The sequence below is a fragment of the Podarcis tiliguerta genome, assembly GCF_965153285.1.
Source record: "Podarcis tiliguerta genome assembly, chromosome: 2".
Taxonomy (NCBI): Eukaryota; Metazoa; Chordata; class Lepidosauria; order Squamata; family Lacertidae; genus Podarcis; species Podarcis tiliguerta.
In genome coordinates, this window is record NC_139535.1 from 30,159,339 (window position 1) to 30,179,855 (window position 20,517).

The 20,517-nt window shown below is 44.3% G+C and overlaps 1 protein-coding gene across 2 annotated transcripts in view; it reads right to left on the bottom strand.

Moving 5' to 3' along the window:
- Positions 1–19,194, bottom strand: part of PDZRN3 (PDZ domain containing ring finger 3) — a 171,122-nt gene extending 151,928 nt beyond the window's left edge. The window contains exons 1-3 of one of the 2 annotated variants that reach the window (XM_083424777.1): positions 18,014–19,194; positions 6,306–6,392; positions 2,739–2,846 (exon numbers count right to left, since the gene is read on the bottom strand). In XM_083424777.1, coding sequence (XP_083280903.1) covers positions 2,739–2,846; positions 6,306–6,392; positions 18,014–18,733 — 915 coding nt within the window. In that variant the 5' untranslated portion in view covers positions 18,734–19,194. The remainder of the gene's footprint in view (positions 1–2,738; positions 2,847–6,305; positions 6,393–18,013) is intronic. The other variant, XM_083424778.1, reaches the window with a different exon arrangement.
- Positions 19,195–20,517: the final 1,323 nt, after the last annotated feature.

Consider the following 20,517-nt stretch of genomic DNA (forward strand, 5'->3'; position numbering starts at 1 on the left):
CTCTGTATCCTCAGGGCCTCTTTTAAAGGGCTCACCCTGTACAATCCACACTTCAGATAACATGTACACTAGTGGAAAGGAACACAGTGTCCCAGATTAGCATGTTCATGGGACACTAGTATAGGGCAATAAAATGAGCCTATATAGAGTATTAAACCAGCCAAAGACATTGCCACACATTTTTAAACTGTCTTATTTCACATGCAGAGGCACCTTCAGAGGTTATCATTACCACATGCAAAGAACTACTCCATTCATTCAGTGGGACCTGGATGAATGGATATTGCTGAAGAGCAGCACGGGGTAAATTGCACTGTAACTTGCTATTTAAAAGACAGCAGTCCGTCTTGCTGTTCTACAGAGTGGATTGCTGTCTCCACTCTTCTAGTTAGCCAGGATGATAAAACTAGGACCCAGATCAATAAATCTAATATAATATGTTTCAATTGCTCAGCAGAAGACACCTTCGTCAACTGATTAATAACTACGGTGACATCACTATTCCTTAGCTCCACATTCTTTTATTCAGCTGGACAAGGTCACCTTTGAAATGTATCTTTGCCCTCAGACATTAGATTGGATTCTGTGAGGGAGTCCAGATAGCGTTAATGTGTTTGGACATTAAAGAGATAAAACATGGTTCAAACGTTCAACCATCACAAGCTCCCTCTTCCTGCTAAGGCTATCGCAATGCACTGAAGATAACTTATACAGGCATCATGAGCCTTTGAAGCCTGAAGATTTCTGCTCAGTGGACACACACAGGAAATTGATGATGATGCTAATAAAATGCCATGCTTATCCCCCCCCCCCCAGTACCACTATTCTTTTAACATTTTTCTGTACATGTACAGAACTCAAATTCTACTCTTTGGTCGCTACAAACCCACTTTGGGGAGTGAGAATCATCAACTGTTAATATTATGGCACAAATGAACGACCTTTAAACTGCAGAGATATTCCGTTTTTGTTTCAGGAGAGTAACTTATTAAGGTGAGATTCATCACTGTGCATGTGGATATGCATAGACAAAAGCTAATCGGTACATGTAAAATTATGTAGTGGTTTACAAGCTGCTCCTTTGTAGAAGGAAACACACACCTAGACTGTTATTTTCATAGCCAGTTTATTTTTCAGAGGCACCTACATTCAAAGATGATGAATGGTTGTCTGTATGATTTACTTCTTCAAAATGAAGAGTAACATCTCTCTGCTCCTACATGAACATGATGTGGCTTACTTTCAAGTAAATTTGCACAGATTATACTGCATGCAGAAATGCCTTTATCCTTCAACTACTGTTTGCATTCAGCTTTAATTTGAAGAGTCTCAAGAAGGCAAATGTCAGGAGCCTTCCTATTCTGGGCAAGATGAGGTATTTAGTGCTCACTTTACCTTGCTTCATATATAGCCTTTCTACCCTTTTTCTTCTCTTGCCACACACCTGAGCCTCCATCCTGCTTCTACATATTGCACAATATTCACAAGATAACCAGAAATGGCACTCTTTTTGTGCATTACAAAGTTGACAAAGATCCACCGCTAATGGAGTGGTTGAAGGGAACAAAAGTATTTTCAGGTCCTACTGTTCAAAACATTTTACACTGAAAGGATTACATGAATGCCCACCAACTAGGTGTTTTTTGCAGATAGCCTGCTCCAAAATTTATTATAACTTGAAATCAGTTGAATTAAAAAAAAGGGGGGTGTTGGCTTGCTCCATTTGCACCTTTAAACATGCTTTCTAGAACAAAATGTTCTCCATAATATTTTCTCCTCTTACAAAAAAACACTGTTGAATGCAGTTTTCTTTATCCACGCAGAATATAGCAAATATATATATCACACTTTGCCAACAGAAAATCTTTAACAGCTGTTTATTGCTCATTTGCAGAACATAAGAGCAAAGGAATTCCATGTCTTGGGGAAACTGGCTGTTCCATGCTATCTTTGGCTACAAAAGCAGCAGTTTTCCTTAAATAAAAATAAAAGTAGTTCCCCAACTTCCCTGCTTTTGCAACAATGAAAGAAAATGAACAAATTCTAACATAGACAACAATGGAATCTGATTTGCAGTTAGCCGATTTCCGTTCCATAAATCAAACTTTCCCCTTAAGCTCAAACTATCATCTTAAGTAATGATCTTGACAACAGGAACAACTTTTTCAAACAGTCAAAATGTTAGGAAAATGGGAAGAACTCCAGACTACGAACTTAAAAAAAAAAAAAGAGTGCTCAGTAACCCTTCAAGGAATTTCTCAGGAAAGCTCATCACAATGTGCTTTAAAAGCTCACTTAACAGGGGCTTCTGTCCTTTATCATCTGTTCAAAACATTTTGGCCCTCTTGAAAAAAAAATGCCTTAGAAACCAAGCTAAATAAAGTCACAGTTCTCACAACAGATACTTGCCTTCACATATGGTTTTAACTAAATAACTTCACGTCTCCAACAGCTTCAGAAAGAAATAACTGCAGCATACCAAGTACATGCTAGCTCCTCAAAATGCCAGGACATGCACATACCTTCCATAATCTGGCCTCTATATTTAGATAAGAACTGTACCTAAAGCCAGGAAGGTCAGCATTGAAGCAAGTTGAGCATATTTGAGCTGCCCGGTCTTTTAGCCTCTGCTACCCACATCACAACTCTCCCAGGCCAGAGATCCTTAGGTATCCCATACACAAAAGAATAGAGAGGGAATTCTGCCCATCAGGAATGATCCAACATAGCATTCTTACTTCAATAATCCTGTCGTGAATCTGCAGCCCTCCTTCTTTGGCAGCAGGCCCGCTGTCTGCTATTTTAGAGACAAAAATTCCTTCGCTAGATGAGCCGTCTTGATTGTCCTTTGAGGAGAAAGAAAATTGGGGTGGGGAGGGGAAGGAGAGAAGAATGTAAACACCAGTTAAGATTGAAGCATGTTGAATTCATGGCACTGGTCACCATTTAAGCACTGCACGGCATATGGATGTTTCAGTACACTGCCGCCCAGTGCCCCAGCAGTATAGCACGCTCACACTTTGGGTAAATGCCAAACACAGCCACAGACAGGTAGGTGTTTAACTTGCCACCATTCAAAGGTGCCACCGTTTTGGATTTCCCAGATAAAACAGAAAGCGAGGGAATGTGAGGTTCTTCCATTCCTCTCCCCACCAGTGGGCTCACCTAAAGGCAGAGGTGGAAGAGAAGAGCCATCCTTCCCCACGTGAACCTCACTGGAGGCCGATCACCAGGTGCCTCTGCCTTTGGACCCAAGATCCCTGTTTTCCGGAAGAAAGACCCATTTCTTTGGCAGCACCTAGCCTGTGCAACTCACTCCCCAGACATGTTTACCAGCTCCCTTTCCTGTTGGGTGCCGGGGGATGTCCTCTTCTCCCATGCCTTCGTAGCATTTAACTGTAGTTTTCTACCAGAACCCTGCCCACCACTGTTGTAATTGACAGATTTGCAGTTTTTGTTTCCAATAGTCAGCTACTGGGTTGTTGTGGTTTAATCTGTTGCTATCATCTGTTCCCTTGGTGTTTTTTAAAAAATATCTGACAGTTCTTTTTATCAGCCATATGAATCTACCCCAGCCCTACCTACAGATGCCAGAGGCTGAACTTGAGATGTTCTGCTCCCAAAGCATGGTCTCTGCCACTGAGCTATAGGCCATTCCCCTTTTGCAGTTCTATCGTGACCTACAGAGCGACCCAACCCAAACCTACTGCATAAGAATAGTGGTCAAAGGAGGGGAAGGTACACAGTCCAGGTAGGCTTGGAAGAATGCTTATTAAGGAACAGCATTTAGATTTCGGCATTGGTAATACAGCTCTTGTCTGTTAGGGAAACTATAAAGTTTAGAACAAGTTTGTGTTGCTCCAAGACCTCACAGATCTATGCACAGAGCATCTGCCTTGCATGTAGAAGGTCTCAGGTAGGTATGGAAAAAAGCTCCTGTCTGAAACCCTGGACAGGTGCTGCCAGTTAGCATAAACAAAGCTGAGCTAGATGGACGAGTGGTGTGGTTCAGTAGAAGGCAGCTTCTTATGTAAGCTGAACTCTCCAAGTAGTTTCAGAACATTGCTGCGTAGAACTGAGCTGAAATACTGATTGGTGAAAAAAAGGGGTTCGCCCTTCTATAACAGGACTGAAAAAGTGTTTCATTGTTGCCCAAAAAAATTATTGGCAAAAACTGCTCTAACGTATACATGAATATTGCCTTCACTCTAAATGGGTTTCATTTAGCAACTAAGGTCAGATATAGTAAAAACTGACTGGCTGCGCAGGAGCTTGGCATCATCGTATCCAGAACAGGATCCTTAACTTGCTTGGATTACTTGTGGAGAAATGACAGTGAAGAAGTAGAGAGAAAGGGCAAAGAATGTCTGCAAACAGTTATTGAAAAAACTTACTACACATGGCAAAAAGCAAAGTAGGAGAGCATTTGGCTCAACCCTGCGACTTTACAAAAAAAAAGTTGTTTTATAAGTACAATATTTGCATATTTTAAGCTTTTTCAATGCAGGGTGGAGAGATGGTGCTCATAATGTCACTCCCCCCTGCAAAAAAAGAGAGACGTATGAGTCTGGCAGCAGAGTGTTACATAATTGTTTATTACGGCTGATCCAATTCCCTAAAGATTCTGAACAGTCCATACTTTCATTGGACTGTAAAATGGAAAAACTAATCTGTAACAGTTCAGTGGCTAAGTATATAATAGCATAATATGTGGTTTATGCTGCAATTCTAGTCATATGTACCTGGGAATAAACTCTATTGACCGAAACATAACTTACTTCTGATTAAACACACACAGGATTCCGCTGTATGTGACAATTCCCAGCCCAATCCCATCTATAACTATATACAGTGAATGAGAGAAATCTATCAAGCGACTTTTGTTAATTGGGTAAACATCTTTAGGGATCTTTAGCAGCATCAATGAGATTGCACAGAAGTGTCATTAAAATGCTGCTAAATACAAGGAAACGGTTTAATTAAAGTGCATTAGCCAACAAGCTTGCCAAATTATTTCAAAGAAACCTTTATACAAGAAAATAAGCCTCCCTCCTTTCATACATTACAAGGCAGACTTGGGAGGTCTGTTGATTTTGTTCATACAGTACGACAACAACCAATAAATATGAAGAGTTTGTTTTAAGTTACAAGAAGCCCAAGCCCAGGGCAAGCAAAAGCTGAGGTGAAATCATTAAGTCCCAAACTAAATATCATCATACAGATTGCACACGGTGTCCATAGAAACCATAGGTTAGGGTGAATGCATCGTATCCCAGAGACAAGTGTTAGAAACTGGGAGAGAAAAGCTAGGAGCCAAATGGCTTCTGGGACCTGGGCTGTGGGTGCCAAAACAGAACATCTAGCCGCCACCGGGCGGCGGGGGGGGGGGTCGGCAACACTTTTTATTTATTATTTTGATAAGTGTGAACTAATACACAATTCACATAAGTGACACATTGTTAATATCAGAAATTGTTAATACATGTTTAATTTGGTGTTTACAATAAAAAAATCCTGGCACCATACTTCAGTTTTCAAAACACTCTACTCTTTATTGTTAAACTCCTTAATATATTGTCTATTCTTAACATATACTTCGAGGCTTCAAAGCAAATACATTTCAGTAATCCCTGAATGTCAGCCAGGCACAAAAAAAATGGCACCCAGACTTTCTGAGGTGCTTGCAAATTAGCAAAATGTGCTTGGCACCCTGCTAATTTCAAACCCTGGAGAAGATTGAGGCAGTTTTGCTCATCCTCTGGTCCTCCTGCAGCTGGGAGCCAGGTCACAGTTTGGCTTAGCATGTGGTCAAACTCGGGTTCAGACAGGAAGCGAAGACTTCTAAGATATCTAAGCTCACAGTGGCACCAGGACCGGAAGAGGAGCAAAGTGGCTGCAGTCTCCCCTCTGGGAGCCTGTGCGTTTGCACTAAGCTATTGCTTGGCTTAGCATTATGTGCAGACATTATCTTGTTCAGCAGAGACAGAACATGCCTCATAGTGCGTATGATGGAACACCCCATGCTGTTACCTAAGATGAAAGTAAAAGCTCTGGTGGAACAGACCAAAGGCTCACCTAGTCCAGGATCCTTGCTCTCAACAGCGGCCAACCAGATGCCTATGGCAACACATCATGAGAGGCGCAAATGTACCACAATTCATAGGGGTAGCATTTGTTCAAATGAAGATAGCCCATGTAAATAATACTTTCTAGAGCAGAATATGTGCCTAACAACATCCCCTCCACTGCAAAAAAAGGTCTCAATACTAATAAGAAACACATATATGCATCAATGATTAACATACCATGCATGGCCGACCACCAATTATATTAAATCCAAGAGACCCAGAATCACGATGAAGAACAAGCGTCAGCGCTTTAGTCTCTTCACCCTATAAAGAACAGGGAAAGTCAATTTAACTCTTTGAACACTGGCAAGCTTAGGGAAGGCTTTTCTTCATAAAAAAAGACATTAAAAGCTGGTGTTAGATGAGGGCTTCTACCCTCTTGAGGACATAGAGCTGTATTTTCTCCACAGATTCCAGTGAAAACACTTGAGGACATAGAGCTGTATTTTCTCCACAGATTCCAGTGAAAATCGTTTGAGGATCAAGTTTTCCTGAAGGTTCAGTACTGGATCAAGGAAATCAGCTCATGTTAAGGTGAAGCTGTTTTTATCATCCTGAAATTCTTACTGGATAGATTGGGGTGCTGGTGATACAAAAGCCAAAGTTACTGGTTATGGTTCTTAGCAAAGCTCACCTCCCTGAGATAAACATGGATGGAGGTTCACCTTCAGCAGTAATTGAGTGAATACAGCTGGGTTCTCCATCACAGATACTCTCAATGCAAGGACTTCTTATGGTTCTCTCTCTTGCCGTCCTTCCACATCTGCTTCCTGACTGCATGCATTTTATTTATTGAGATGACATTTGCACTAAATCAGGCATCCCCAACCTGCGGCCCTCCAGATGTTTTCGCCTACAACTCCCATGATCCCTAGCTAACAGGACCAGTGGTGGATCCATAGCTAACAGGACCAGGATGGTGGGAATTGTAGTCCAAAACATCTGGAGGGCCGTAGGTTGGGGACTAAATCTCTATGGCTGTGGGAAGGGATTTTTAAAAATTATAATAGATAAATTAGGAAGCAATTGATAAAGAAGGCACCAAGTATGATAGCAGACAAAAACTGTGTAGACATTCTCCATACCAAAGACTAATGCCCACAACCATTTTTACACAATTCTGGCAATTAGCCTCGCCAAATCCCGGAGGCCCTTTGAAACAGATGCTATGCTTGATATCCCACCTCATACCACAGTGTCTACAAGATTAACCACCACACCAAAAAACTCACAGTGGTTTGACTGCATTCAGTTGTTACAACTGAATAATGTGCGCCTATGAAAGAAAGTTCCAGGAAGTGGAATGGCATTACTAACAAAGCATCTGTAGGAATGTTGGTCATGTAATGACAACTTCCCCTCCCCTTAGACCAAGAAAGTTAAGTTTAATAATCATTTGTATGCAGATGCCTTCTCAGTTCTGCATCCATCGGTAAGTATTTTGGATCCTACAGGAAAACCCTGTGGGGAAACTCTCCATTAATGTTTAATACATTTAGTTACAGAAATAATAATGCATGCATGCATGCTATGAAGCAGTTTCCTGACCAAGTCGCCTTGGTCTGCTGCAGAGTTTGTTCCCAAATATAGGAATGCCATGTGCTAGCATAACATCCCCCTTTCTCAATTCTGAAAGGGAGAGGCCATAGCTCAGAAGGAGAATGCATGCTTCGCATGTATGAGGATTCAAGTCTGAGCTCTTTCAGCTCCACTTAATAGGGTATCAGGTAGCAGGGCTGGGAACAACTTCTACTTGAGATCCTGGAGAGCAAAGTTCAAGACGCACTCCACTCAGGGTTGGCGTTACTGTGCTCGATGGGGAATTGATCCGATTCATTAAGTGGCAGCATTTTATTTCCTGGGAGAGCTGGAGGATTCTTCTAGTACTTTTTAATCTCCCACCTATAATACCAAAGAACGGATGTATCCCTCCACCCATTTCTGTGCCAAAGAAAGTTCACTGACTTGAATGAAATGACACTAAGAAAGTAGAGAAATGAAAAGAAATAAATGAAAAAGGATATCTGTATATCTGAAGAAGGTAATGTAAACTGGTGCAGCTCAGTAACTTTGACCTCTGTTTTTAAATAAATATAAAAATGTTGATACAATGAAATATAAGTTTCTTTTAGAATGAGCAGAACTATATCATCAGGCTCTATGGCTTCCCCAAAGCCTGCTTCCCATTGTATTTTCCCCACTGTAAATTCTCGCTGCATGCATTATTCCCCCTCCCCACTCAAATTTTAGTTCTGGTCCACCTGTGCTTTGAATAGGGGGGGCAGACAGACCTGTTAACCCTTCAAATGATGTTGAACTCCAATGCCCAAAGGCTCCAGCCAGGGATATATTTTTAAAAAATAAAACACCAACTATTATTCATAGCAGCCTAGTCTTAAAGCTCTTTGGAACCATGGAGAACAATGATGTACCCCTCAACTGGCTTTGAATCAAGCCATGTGTAGTTTGTACGTTCCAACTATTTGGGTGCTTGAAGAAGTCATGCATCCTTCAAGCCCCTGGAAGAGCAAGCTCCCTGGTTCTTATTTAACCACAACGGTAAACGCCATGATTGCCTGGGTGCTTTTGCCCCTATAGTGGGATTTAATGAAAACAATAAAGAAGTAAAGCCAATCATTGCTGCATACCAAAGAGAGAATGCATGTTTTGTTTTAAACTACTGTATTTTTCGCTCTATAACACGCACCTGACCATAACACGCACGTAGTTTTTAGAGGAGGAAAACAAAAACAAAAATATTCTAAATGAAACAGTGGGTGTATGTTTTTTGTGGTTCATGCTGTGGCCACAGACATGTGATCTGACGGTGAGTTTGGGGTAGTCCAATGCAAAAATCCTGAGGATCCATGTGGATCCATGCTTTGTAACCATGTTTTTGCACCATTGCGGCCCCATGAAACAGTGGGTGTGCGTGTTTTTTGGTGCAGGCTGCAGCCATGGACATGCTATGTGATCTGATGGTGAATTTGGGGTGACCCAGTGAGAAAATCCTGAGGATCCATGTGGATCTGTGCTTTGTAACCACGTTTTAAGTGGGGAGGGAAGGAAAAGCACTCAAGGGACAAGGAGCACGCGTGGGGGGGGTTGGAGAAGGATGCTGCTAATAATGCAGGAGAGGCTCCTCTCCGGCTTTGCTCCTTTAAAACAAGCAGGCTCTGCTTCTCTCCCTCCTCCCTGGCAAGGAAACCACGATAGTAACCACTCTGAGACAAATCAAGAAAAATTGCGGCCAACACTCTCCCCCAACAAGCGCAGTGAGGTCAAAACACACACAGAGAGAGAGAGAGAGAATTGGCCCTAAAGACGCAGGGCGCTGGAAGTCGCAGGGGCGCTGGGGAAGTGAACGGGAAGCAAGAGAAGGAGAAAGAGCCCCCCCCCAGTGTCAATTCTAAAGTTGTAGGGTGCAGGGAGAGTGAAGGGGAAGCAGGAGGAGGAGAACGATAGCTCAAGCACACATACACACACAGCCCCTACAGTGGCTAATCCAAAATCGGACAGCAAAAAACTACAGGCAGTGACAGGCCAACTCCCGCTCTGCTTCTCTCCCTCCTCCCCGGCTCCGCTAGCTGACAGGAGCCGCTTACACCCGCTTTGCTGTTTCAAAGCGAGCCACTGACTGCTCACGACTGCTGCAGATTCCCCCGCCATCTGTAGGCATTCGCTCCATAACACGCACAGACATTTCCCCTTACTTTCTAGGAGGAAAAAACTGCGTGTTATGGAGCGAAATTTACGGTAAGTGATTATACTTCTACTATAAGAAAGCTAATTCACTCCGCTCAACCCAGTTTTCCTTTATTCTTTTGCAGCTGATACTCAATTATCATTATGAACGCTCAGTTCTCAATGGGCTGTCTCCCCACCAACACTATTATTATGTACAGATGATGCCAAGTGGATATCTTTAACATTTGATATGGACAATCACACACCCAGATAACTGCCTGGTTGATTGTGGCAACCATGAACCTTCACAACTTAGCCATTTCCAATCTCACCATGAGTTAAACATTGTTTTGGACTAAAGCACTGTGCATTTTTAACATAAATATTACAACTTGTAAAGGTCTTAATTTTTTAAAATGCTGTCTCACAGGAGCCAACCATATCTGTTCTTTGTAAAGTATTATGAATATAGTGGTGTAAAGCACCACTGTATTATTATTATTATTATTAATGAAGAATTATGATTGAAAGCCATTCAAAATATTTAATTTGATTATTTAAATTTTCAGTCTGAGCCATCTTAAAATTTAATCTGGGGTGATGATAATCAGGCGAACATTAGCAGCCTCTGCAACCTCCCTGCTAGGAAAAAAAAAACAAACAGGAAAAAGGCAGCCACATGAACCTTAAAGGTAAAAAGGTAAAGGTACCCCTGCCCATACGGGCCAGTCGTGTCCGACTCTAGGGTTGTGCACCCATCTCACTTAAGAGGCCGGGGGCCAGCGCTGTCCGGAGACACTTCCGGGTCACGTGGCCAGCGTGACGAAGCTGCTCTGGCGAGCCAGCACCAGCGCAGCACACGGAAACGCCGTTTACCTTCCCGCTATAAAGCGCTACCTATTTATCTACTTGCACTTAGGGGTGCTTTCGAACTGCTAGGTGCGCAGGAGCTGGGACCGAAAGACAGGAGCTCACCCCGCCGCGGGGATTTGAACCGCCGACCATACGATCGGCAAGTCCTAGGCAATGAGGTTTTACACACAGCACCACCTTGCATCATCCCAAACACCATAGCTCACATTGGCAGTGCATGAGGCTCTTAATCTAAGGGTTGTGGGTTTGAGCCCTACATTGGGCAAAATGTTTTGGCATTGCAGGAGATTGATCTAGATGACCCTCATGGTCCCTTCAGAATCCACAATTCTATGATTCTATAAAGATGAAAATGTTATAAACAAACACACAAATTTGAGGAAGTTATTTAACATGTCTGGTTTCCATATCCAATTAATGGCATAAATTACAATTGTTGCCTAATAACGCAATGCAGATGTTTTAAGCTTGGCTCCCCACCCCCTCCACCGTTTTGGCATTTCAGTGTGAAGCTGTCAGTCAAACTATATTAACATTGAGAAACATTCTGCTGAGTTGCTCAAGCCATCATATATTTTCCTGTCACTCCTATGAAAGAAAAAAGCCCAGAGCTAGTATCAGCTGGTATAAATTACAGAAATCTAGAGATCCAAATTAACTTGTAAAACTGCACAGCAGTTTATACTTGGGACCATAATGTTGTTTAGTGGTAGAGCAAGGCACAGCGTATTCTTACCCCCAAATCCTATTTACTTAGAAGCAAGTCTCACTTATTTCAATCATATTCCTTCCCCCATAACAGATTGATTTGTGTCTCAGTTGTAACACTGAAGCTGAAATCCTGTAGCCATTGACAGTAGACCCACAACTTATGCACTTTTAACTTGTGCACATTCAGCTTTACACACTTTACACACTATTTTTTTTTACAAAATAGAAAGGGGTCAGGCATCCAGGAAATAAGATTTTGGCAATCCCAACCACCATTGCATCCAATGAGTTTGGACTATACAAGATTTGGGCTTTGTGCTCTATCCCTGGAACACAACCCCACATAGGTTTCAAGTTTACTGTACCTTGTAGTAAGCCCAGTTGAACTAAATGAGACTTAAGACTTCTGAGTGGGCATATACAGGATTGTGCATCAAAAATCGGCCTCAAGAAATACCCGGCTCTTTTCTTTTCTCTTGTTGCCTTTAACTGGCTTTCTAGCATGCTCAAGTCTTCTAAAAGGAGAGCAGTGGAATAAGAGGTGAAACTGTTTTCCCGGAAACCCCCTGGCCCAGACGGCAGATAATATTTCAAGGCAAAAACTTCCAGTCCTGCGAGGCCACTTTTAAGGTCTAATAAGTTCAGAAATGGAAACATAAGAATGTTATTGTCACAAAACCCTGTGACTGCACTCAGGATGGTAGCTGTAATTAAAGTTTGAAGAAAAAGGTTTCCATTACTATTCTTGATTTGGATTGTTTCTCAGCAAAAGAAGAATGGTGGGGACGAGTGAGAAACAGAAAGCTCTGCAATGCATCAACCAGCTGGTTTAAAAAATAAAAATAAAAATCATCACAATATTTGGCAGTTAAAAACAAACAAACTTCCTAAGCATTTAAAAAGATTTCTGCTAGCTTGCCATGCACATCCATAGCTGATCCGCTGTTTGCATTTTAGCACAGTAATTCAAGGGAGGAAACTGGGTGATAATTCTAGCAGATGTGCTTCTGAAGCACCACGACACAAGGGACTAACAACTTGTTGCTCCAACAGCCCTTTTGAAATTCACATCTTGATCTCAATGCCATTTTAAATAACAGCTCTTAAAAAAGTCGCCTCCTTTACAACTTACCACTGTCACTCTAAATTATTATTATTATTTTAAAGCATTTTATTGCAAATGGTCATGCTTAACCCCACCCAGCTCAGATCATCTGATTCTACAAAAAAATCTGATCGTTCTGGCATGCTGCTTACCCACAGCTGAGTCAAGCTCTTAAACATAATTCTGGAAATTGCTTCAGATCCCAGCTGAATATTTTGGAGCTAGGAAGCTACCTTCTACATTTGATTCTGAACACTGGGAGTGTTCTTACTTCTTGAGTATAAACGTAACTTTGCTCATTTCTCAGCCAATCCCATTAGAATAGGTTAGCAAACTGATTCTCAAACAATAGGTTCAGTTTCACCACTGAGTCACAGAAGGTTTCTGGGTAATTTACCAGTTGCAAGTAATAGCTGTTTAGGAAGTGGGAGGGGCAGGGGAAGCACCATTTAAGTACAGTTGTACCTCTGCTTACGTATCCTTCCAGATACGTAAACTTCAGCTTGCTAGTGCGGCAAACCCGGAAGTTTATACTTCCGGGTTTCACCACACACGCATGCGCAGAAGCGCTCTATCACACCGCGTGCGTGCGCAGAAGCAGCACCTCTGGATACAGACTTTTCAGGTTGTGGACGGACCCTCGGAATGAATTAAGTTTGTGTCCAGAGGGCCCACTGTACACAGAAAGTGGGAAAGTTCTGCTTCCAATTAAATGGTTGGGATCATCAGGTAAACTATGAAGAGAAGAAGAGAATTATATAAGTATACTGCCCTTAGAATGCAATGCTGAAGGAACCTCCACTGAGTTAAATGGAGACTGCTTCCATGTCATTGAATTGCAGACTTAGAATAGTTTGGAACACCTCAGCTATCAGACTTTTCCCCTGGCTAGATGTTGTGCCTGAAAGATATATGAATCAAAGAACCCTCTAGATTTTGTTGTTCCTTAAAATTCACTCGTCACATCACGTGTCAAGTCCACTTAGCACTCCCTCCTCCAAGTACCTCATATCATTGATTCTACCATCTCCCTAAAATTCAATTTGCGAGGGTTTCTTATTGCACTGACGGCACAGGCAGAAATACTTCTAGATAATAAAAGAAAGGGACACGAGAACATGGTACCAGAAACCGTTAACACAGACTAAAAGCTGAAATAACAAAGTGGCTCAACCCTAGAAGTCATGCTGTGCCCAAGACGGAGCAACATGACTGCAGTACCAGCACAACGGCTTAGCATATAGCAGGGCACTGGAACCGCCAATCATGCCAGGGCAGCCATGTATTGTACTAATATTTCTCACTGCTAGATATTAAATGGCAGAATGTACAAGTTGTTGGTCTTAGACAAAGCGAGAAAGCACGATTGCATGGCACTATAGATGTGCCTCTTTTCAGTAAGCCTTGAACTAACTATTTGGTATAAAGGTTTTCAAAGCAGCAGTAAAATGGTCTTGTCTTGCTTGTCTTGGGCAGGAAACCACAGTTGCTGGAAGTGGAAGCTCCAAATCATCTGTAGGATTTAGGCATATGATTAGAGATAAGAACCTAAGGACATTAAGATGTTCGCAAAATTCTCCCAATACAAATTGCAGCATTCCCAAGTTGGGTTTTGATGTCACAAGACCATAGCGGTTGAATCTATTGAATGACACTGTTTTATATTAGGTGCTACAGCTAGCCTGAATATTTTGGAATCTACAAAATCCCTGAGCCCAGTGTGCATGCCTGGCCACTTGCTTATATCCTTTGCCCTTTGCAGCACACAACTATGTTGACATCGCTGTCTGATTAAATAATCCAGGGATCAAAATACTGGAAGCAAGCCATTCCCTCCCCATACACACGCCAGCAAAGCGAGCCATGTGGCAGGACAATCCCCGTGCTGGTCTTCCTTCACAATTCTCCAGCGCACAAAGATGTATATTTTCTAATTGCACTTCTTCTGACTGAAACTGTTAATCTTGGAAAGTTGCCCGAATGGCTGTGAAAGACATGTAATTGATTGAGCACTACACCACAGTTTTGTGGTGACATGACACCTTTTGGCTTTCTGCAGATTACACGCTGCCTTTTTCTGAAAAGTGCATAACAGCCTTTTTGTGGACAGCCTGAAAACAAACAGTCATGTTAACCAGCTGTGTCCATAAATCTGATGAAAACATTGCACTGCATACTGTAGACACTATCTGGGGGGCTATGTGCTTTTTTTTTTTAATAGCAACTAAAACACCCAGTTGAGTAATCTAATAATGCCACAGAACAGTTAAAAAGACCAAAAGTTGATTCAGACATTACATATTCCAGTGATGAGATCACTCCATGTCTGGACACTCACAAAAACATACTATGAGATGCACACAGCTTGCTTCCTTAGCAACTGTGAATTGCAGAATCAGGCTTGAAAAATTTCAAGTGCTTAGGGCACAGGGAAATTAAGGAAGCTGTGTGCATTTCACACTCTCTCATGGGTATCCAGACACAGGTTTCACATCAGGAAGGGGCATCCTAGCAGGAACCCAGTGGAAATCAGCACCCCACTGTGAGTCAACTTTATCTACAGTGATGGTGTGCACCAATGTAAATAAAACACAGTCTTATTCCAACCAAACGAGGAAGACATTTGAAAGGGTTGCTGTAACACAGGGGGTAAGGGCAGGGACATACCACCTCTGCAAGATAGCCACTAGCAGATGGATAAACAATGAATATTCATGCACCAGTGCTAGGGGCTGAGCTCAGACCTCAGCACTAGAAGAAGGAACTATCAACACTTTGGCACTGTCACCCAAACAGCAGGATCTCATAAACGGAGAACCGTTTCAGGATCTGCTTTGAACGATGGTGAAGTCAGCAACGCAACAATATGTAGAAAAGGCCAGCTCAGGTTGTAGAAGTGATGTTACATATCAGCATCACAGGCATAATAGGATAAGGGCCAGCAATGTGAACAAAGGGCAGGAGGAACATACTGATTGACAGGAAGACTTCTACAGATATGAACATACAACTTGTAGGCTTGCACTCAAGGGGTAATCAATACGCTCGGGGTTGGGGACAGGGGAAGTTGGGGGGGGGGCAATCCTACTCCCTTCCCCATACAATGATTGCAGTTGGTTTTGGAACATCTGCATAGGTCTTAGAAGCTAATAATAATCATGGAAGAGTTGTAAAGGGCCATGAGGGTCATCTGGTCCAATCCCCCTGCAATGCAGGAATCTTTTGCCCAACATCAGGCTCAAACCCATGACCATGAACTTAAAAGAGTCTCATGCTCTACCAACTGAGCTATCCCAGGTTGTTTCTATGGATGTGGATAGCCAATTCCACCCTTCCTGAAGGTGAGACAGAAGAGATTTAAGTTGGACACCAGAAAACACTTTCTAACTGAAAGAACTGCTGTCCATAAGATGCCCATGAAAGGTGCAAAAACCCCATTCTCTAAACTCTGTAGAGATTTATTTATTTTTTTAAGAAAAGGTGGGAGAACTATCAGTCTGAATAGTGCTGCATCTATCCTGCAAGTACACTGTCATTGAGCTCTATTATTCTGGGAAATCAGAGCAAGTTTTAAAGATTTTAAATTCTGTGTATATTCTGTAATGGCTGATCCTAGCGACCTTATGCTCAAGCTAAGCCTCTTCTAGAAATAATATGTTATTTAGCAAGCTTTCAGGTTAGGGAGCGGAGCGTCCTTATTCTATGATCCTGGTTACTAACAGAGATTCAAAATCAACGTTGAATTCAGGGGAAAAAACACACCCATTTGGGGTTCATAACAGTCCCCTTTTAAGGGGCGGGGGAGAGTGGAAAAGAAACTGTGACCTGGATTTCCTCAACAGACTTATTTTCTGTGCCTCCCAATTTACAACTTCTAATGTTTTTCTTTCTCTCTGACCAAAACATGCAAACAAGACTCAAACACTAAATCTATCAAATGTAGCCATGAGTGGGAAGAGTGTGTTGGAAAAGTATGAAAACACTTTCCAGGGGGAAAAACAGCACTCATCCATGTTTGAGAGGAAATACTAAAGTGTTTAAACACACAAGGATGTTGCAGTAAACAAACCCCGCAAGTAGCACCTGAAAGACTGCCCAAGAGGCCAGTTGTCACAGTTATGAGAAGAATTCTGTTTCATTTTTAAAATGTAGCACAGTGAACATGGGAACTTGGTATAAGTTCTCTTATGTTTTGATAGTACTCTCCTTCCCCCTCCTCTCTCTGTAGCCCTCCTTTCCTAGGCAGGTCCTGTTTCTCCCAAGTTAGTGGTGAGCAGCTTAGCTGTAAATATTTGCCCTTCATGTTGAGCCTTCCAGCTGGCTGAAGCTGCAGCTGACAGACATGTCTGTAAGCAAAGGGAGAGAGAGGGAGGTGGAGATGGGGGGAGGGCAGGCAGGCAAAAAAATAGATTTCAAAGGGGAAAGCGGGGGACAGATTTGACCACTTAGCAGACTCCCAAGCCTTACTAATGAGGAAAAGAGAAGAAAATAAACAACAAAAATCCTGTCTCCTCCCCTACCTTCTGTCTGCCCGGAACCTATCTACACACACACACACACACACAAACACAACTTTCACCACAGGATGCCAAAAGTCTGGCACTTGGGACCGGGAGCTGCTTCTCCTTTTGTTGTGCTTGTTCGAAAGGGGTATTTACTCTCACTAAAACATCAGTGCCAAATCTCTAGCTTTCGCCTGAATGTGATGAATGACACATTCTCAGAGATCCCGTAGGGGTCCTGGAACTGCCTTACCAGGGGTCTGAATATGGGAGGTGTAAAGAAGGGAGGATGCAAAGGCACCCTGCAGCATTCTGTTTATGGAATTATTGAAAAGGGTCAAAACTAGAAGCATGATTCCTTGCATTACTGCGCAAACGCTGGGTCCTGTGACCCAAAAACTGTGGCAATGGGGGGGGGGCAGAAGGATGACTACCAACAACAACAGCAACCAGGGGGGTTGTGGCAACTTAAAACATAAAATCAAGATGTCACAAGACCCCTAATTATTGTTGCTGGTAATTTACCCTTCTGTGTTTTGCCCCTCTGTGGGATGCCAAAGTTTTGACTGGGTTGGAAGGGACCAAAGGGGGTCATCTAGCCCAATCCCCCCCCCCCCAGACCCAGACGCAATCATCTTTTTTGCCCAACGCGGAGCTGGAAGCCACGACTATCCCAGCTCATTTCCAGACTAACGTAAGGGACCCTGAGAATCACCCAGTCCAACTCCCTGCAATGCAGGAACATGCAGCTGTCCCATCCGGGGTGCGTGCGAGAGAGGGGAGCCTGCCTGGGCCACTTGCTTCCTCAGAGGCGCGAGAGGGCGCTTCAGCCACCGAAGCGCAGGGGGAGGTTTGCCCCAAAGAAACCGGCGCAGCCTGTTCAGGATGCCGCGGGATTCTTTGCTGCGCCTGAGAGAGGATGGAGGGCGAGTGGCTGGCGGGGGGTGGGGAGCAGGCAGGCAGTTAGGGCGATGCTGAGGCCAAGGCGGGCCTGCGTGCGGATTCACCTTGTTGGGCGTCGAGGCGGCGAGGCTGCGGCTGAGGGAGTCGAGCCGGGCGCTGTACTCGGTGAACTTCTTCTGGTAGCGCAGCGCCGTCACCTGGAGCTCGAGCTGGGCGGCCGAGAGCTGCGCCAGGAGCGCCTTTTCCCGCTTGCCGGCGCGCAGCGCCTCCTTCTTGAGCTCCTTCTCCAGGCCGGCCAGCTGCGCCTGCAGGGCGGCGCCGTGCGCCTTGAGCGCCTGCAGGCAGCAGTGCGAGCCGGCCTGGCGCTCGCCGTGCGTGAGCGCCAAGCCGCAGCCGCGCTCGCAGGAGCCGGCCGGGCGGGCTGCGCAGGCCTCGCGCATGTGCGCCTCCACGTCGCGCGCGTTGAGCACCTCGGCGCAGCCCCGGTGGCGGCAGCGGGCCGCCGAGTAGCCGCACGCCTCGGCGTGCTCGGCCAGGTGCTGCAGCTTGACCACGGCGCCGCAGCCGCGCGCCCGGTTGGCGCACTTGATGTCCAGCTTGAGGATGAGGCTCTTCAAGGGCAGGACGTGGTTGAGCTCCTTGGCCGACATGCGGCGGCACTTCACCGGGCAGCTGCCTTGCTGCACCACCCACGGCAGCACGCAGCCGGCGCAGAACACGTGGCCGCAAGGGGTGGTCAGAGGGTCCTCCAGCACTTTGTTGCACAGGTTGCACTTCAGGTCCGGGTCCACCTCGCCGCTGAAGCGGTCCAGCTCGAAGCCCATCGCTCCACCGACGGGGGAAAAAAAATATGGAACAAGCAAACAAGCGGAAACCCCCAAGGAAAACGCGCGCGCACAAGCAAGCGCTCGCTCAAAAACTCCTCTTGGGGAAAGAGGTGGCGGGGGGGGGGGAGTTGCAATACTATCTTCCCCCTCCCTCCAAAATTTCAAATCGCCCACCCGCAAACCACACAGCCTCCCCCAAACTGTCTCTCTCTCTTTCGAAGTCCCCAAACTGCAGAGATCCTAGGGAATTACTGCAGCCGCTCTCCTTTCTTGGTTCCTCCGCTAGTCCTTGGGAGCAGCCTAGACTGGCTGGCTGCAGGCTGTCTACTGACTGAACTAATTGCCTCAGACTTCCTCGAAAATGCTGGGGAGGAATCCTTTACCGCATTGATTCTAGTGAAAGCGCAGGACTGCCTTCTCCCACTTTCCCCCCATCCCACCCCTTCTCCTTCCGCCCCTCCTTCACGCAGCCTTTCCCAACCCCTCCTGCACTCGCCCTCTCTCTCCCCCCCCCCTGTTTTGGCTCAATTTCATGTGTGTGCGCGCGCGCTTTTTTGTCCAGCGCAGCTAAGAATGCTGTTTATTCGTGAGCACAATCATCTCTGCGAAGGCATGCTGGCGATATGAAAAAGGAGGGGGTTGTGCGGTCTTAGTTATAGCGCTATGGGAATCTGTTTGCACAGTTGTGCGCGTTCATCTGTTTGCTCGAGTTGTTGTGGGACTGTGTTCTGAGATGCTCTTGGGGCGGCATCTGGTCTTATGACGTCCAGGGGAGCTGTGGGGTGTTTATGCAATGGATTTGTGGCATACCATACTCTTGTCTCTCCCTCTCTCTGCAAGCTGCCTTTCCTTCTTATTGCAGAATTATCTGGCTTCTGGCATGTCTTTTTTCAGTTTTGTTTGGTTCTCGTGTTCTCCGTTCTACAGAGTTGTGGGTTTTTCTTTGTGGACCGGGAGGTCGTGACAGTGGAGCCCTGAGTGCATATTTTCAGTGGAATTGGAGGGGATCATTCTGTGACACTGTCACAGAATGGCAGGATATTAGATTCAGCAATACATGAAACTGGGAAATGTCGTTTCTGGGAAGCTGTGTAGTTCTGGAGCACCGGGGTTGGTTCTGTTTTGTGGAGCTATTCAGGGCTGTTGAGCTTAATTAAATTCTGTTGAAGTTCCTTCCTAAGGTTGGTACTCATCAACATTTTTATCATACCAGCTTAGAGATGTCAAATCTGCAGGTGAACCGGGAGAGATAGCTAACACTTCAGAAGATGGAGGTAACATTCAAAATGACCTTGACAGAATGGAAAACTAAAATTAACAAAATGAAACTCATCAGACAATTGCATTTAGGAAAATAAAATGAACTGCGCTGCTATAGGATGGCTTGGTAGTAGTGTATGTCAAAAGGACCTCAGGACTTAAGTCCATCTCAAACCGGTCACGAGTCACCTATGGGATGTGACTGCAGAAATGACTAAATGCCATTTCAGGCTGCACAAATGGAACTGTGATTTCCAGTTCACAAGAAGCAATAGCTCTACCTTATCTTGCACTAGTCCAGCCAATGAAGTACAAGATCCAGTTTTAGGCACCATGCTTAAAAAGGACATTGGCAAACTGTAACAGAGTAGGAAAATGAAGATGGTCTGCTGTATGGTGAACAAGTTCTGTGGGGAAAGATTGGAAGAACTGGGTATGTTTAGCCTGGATAAAAGAAGACCGGGGAGGTACATGACAGTGTTCTTCAAATATCTTTCCCATAGAACTTGTTCTCTGCTATC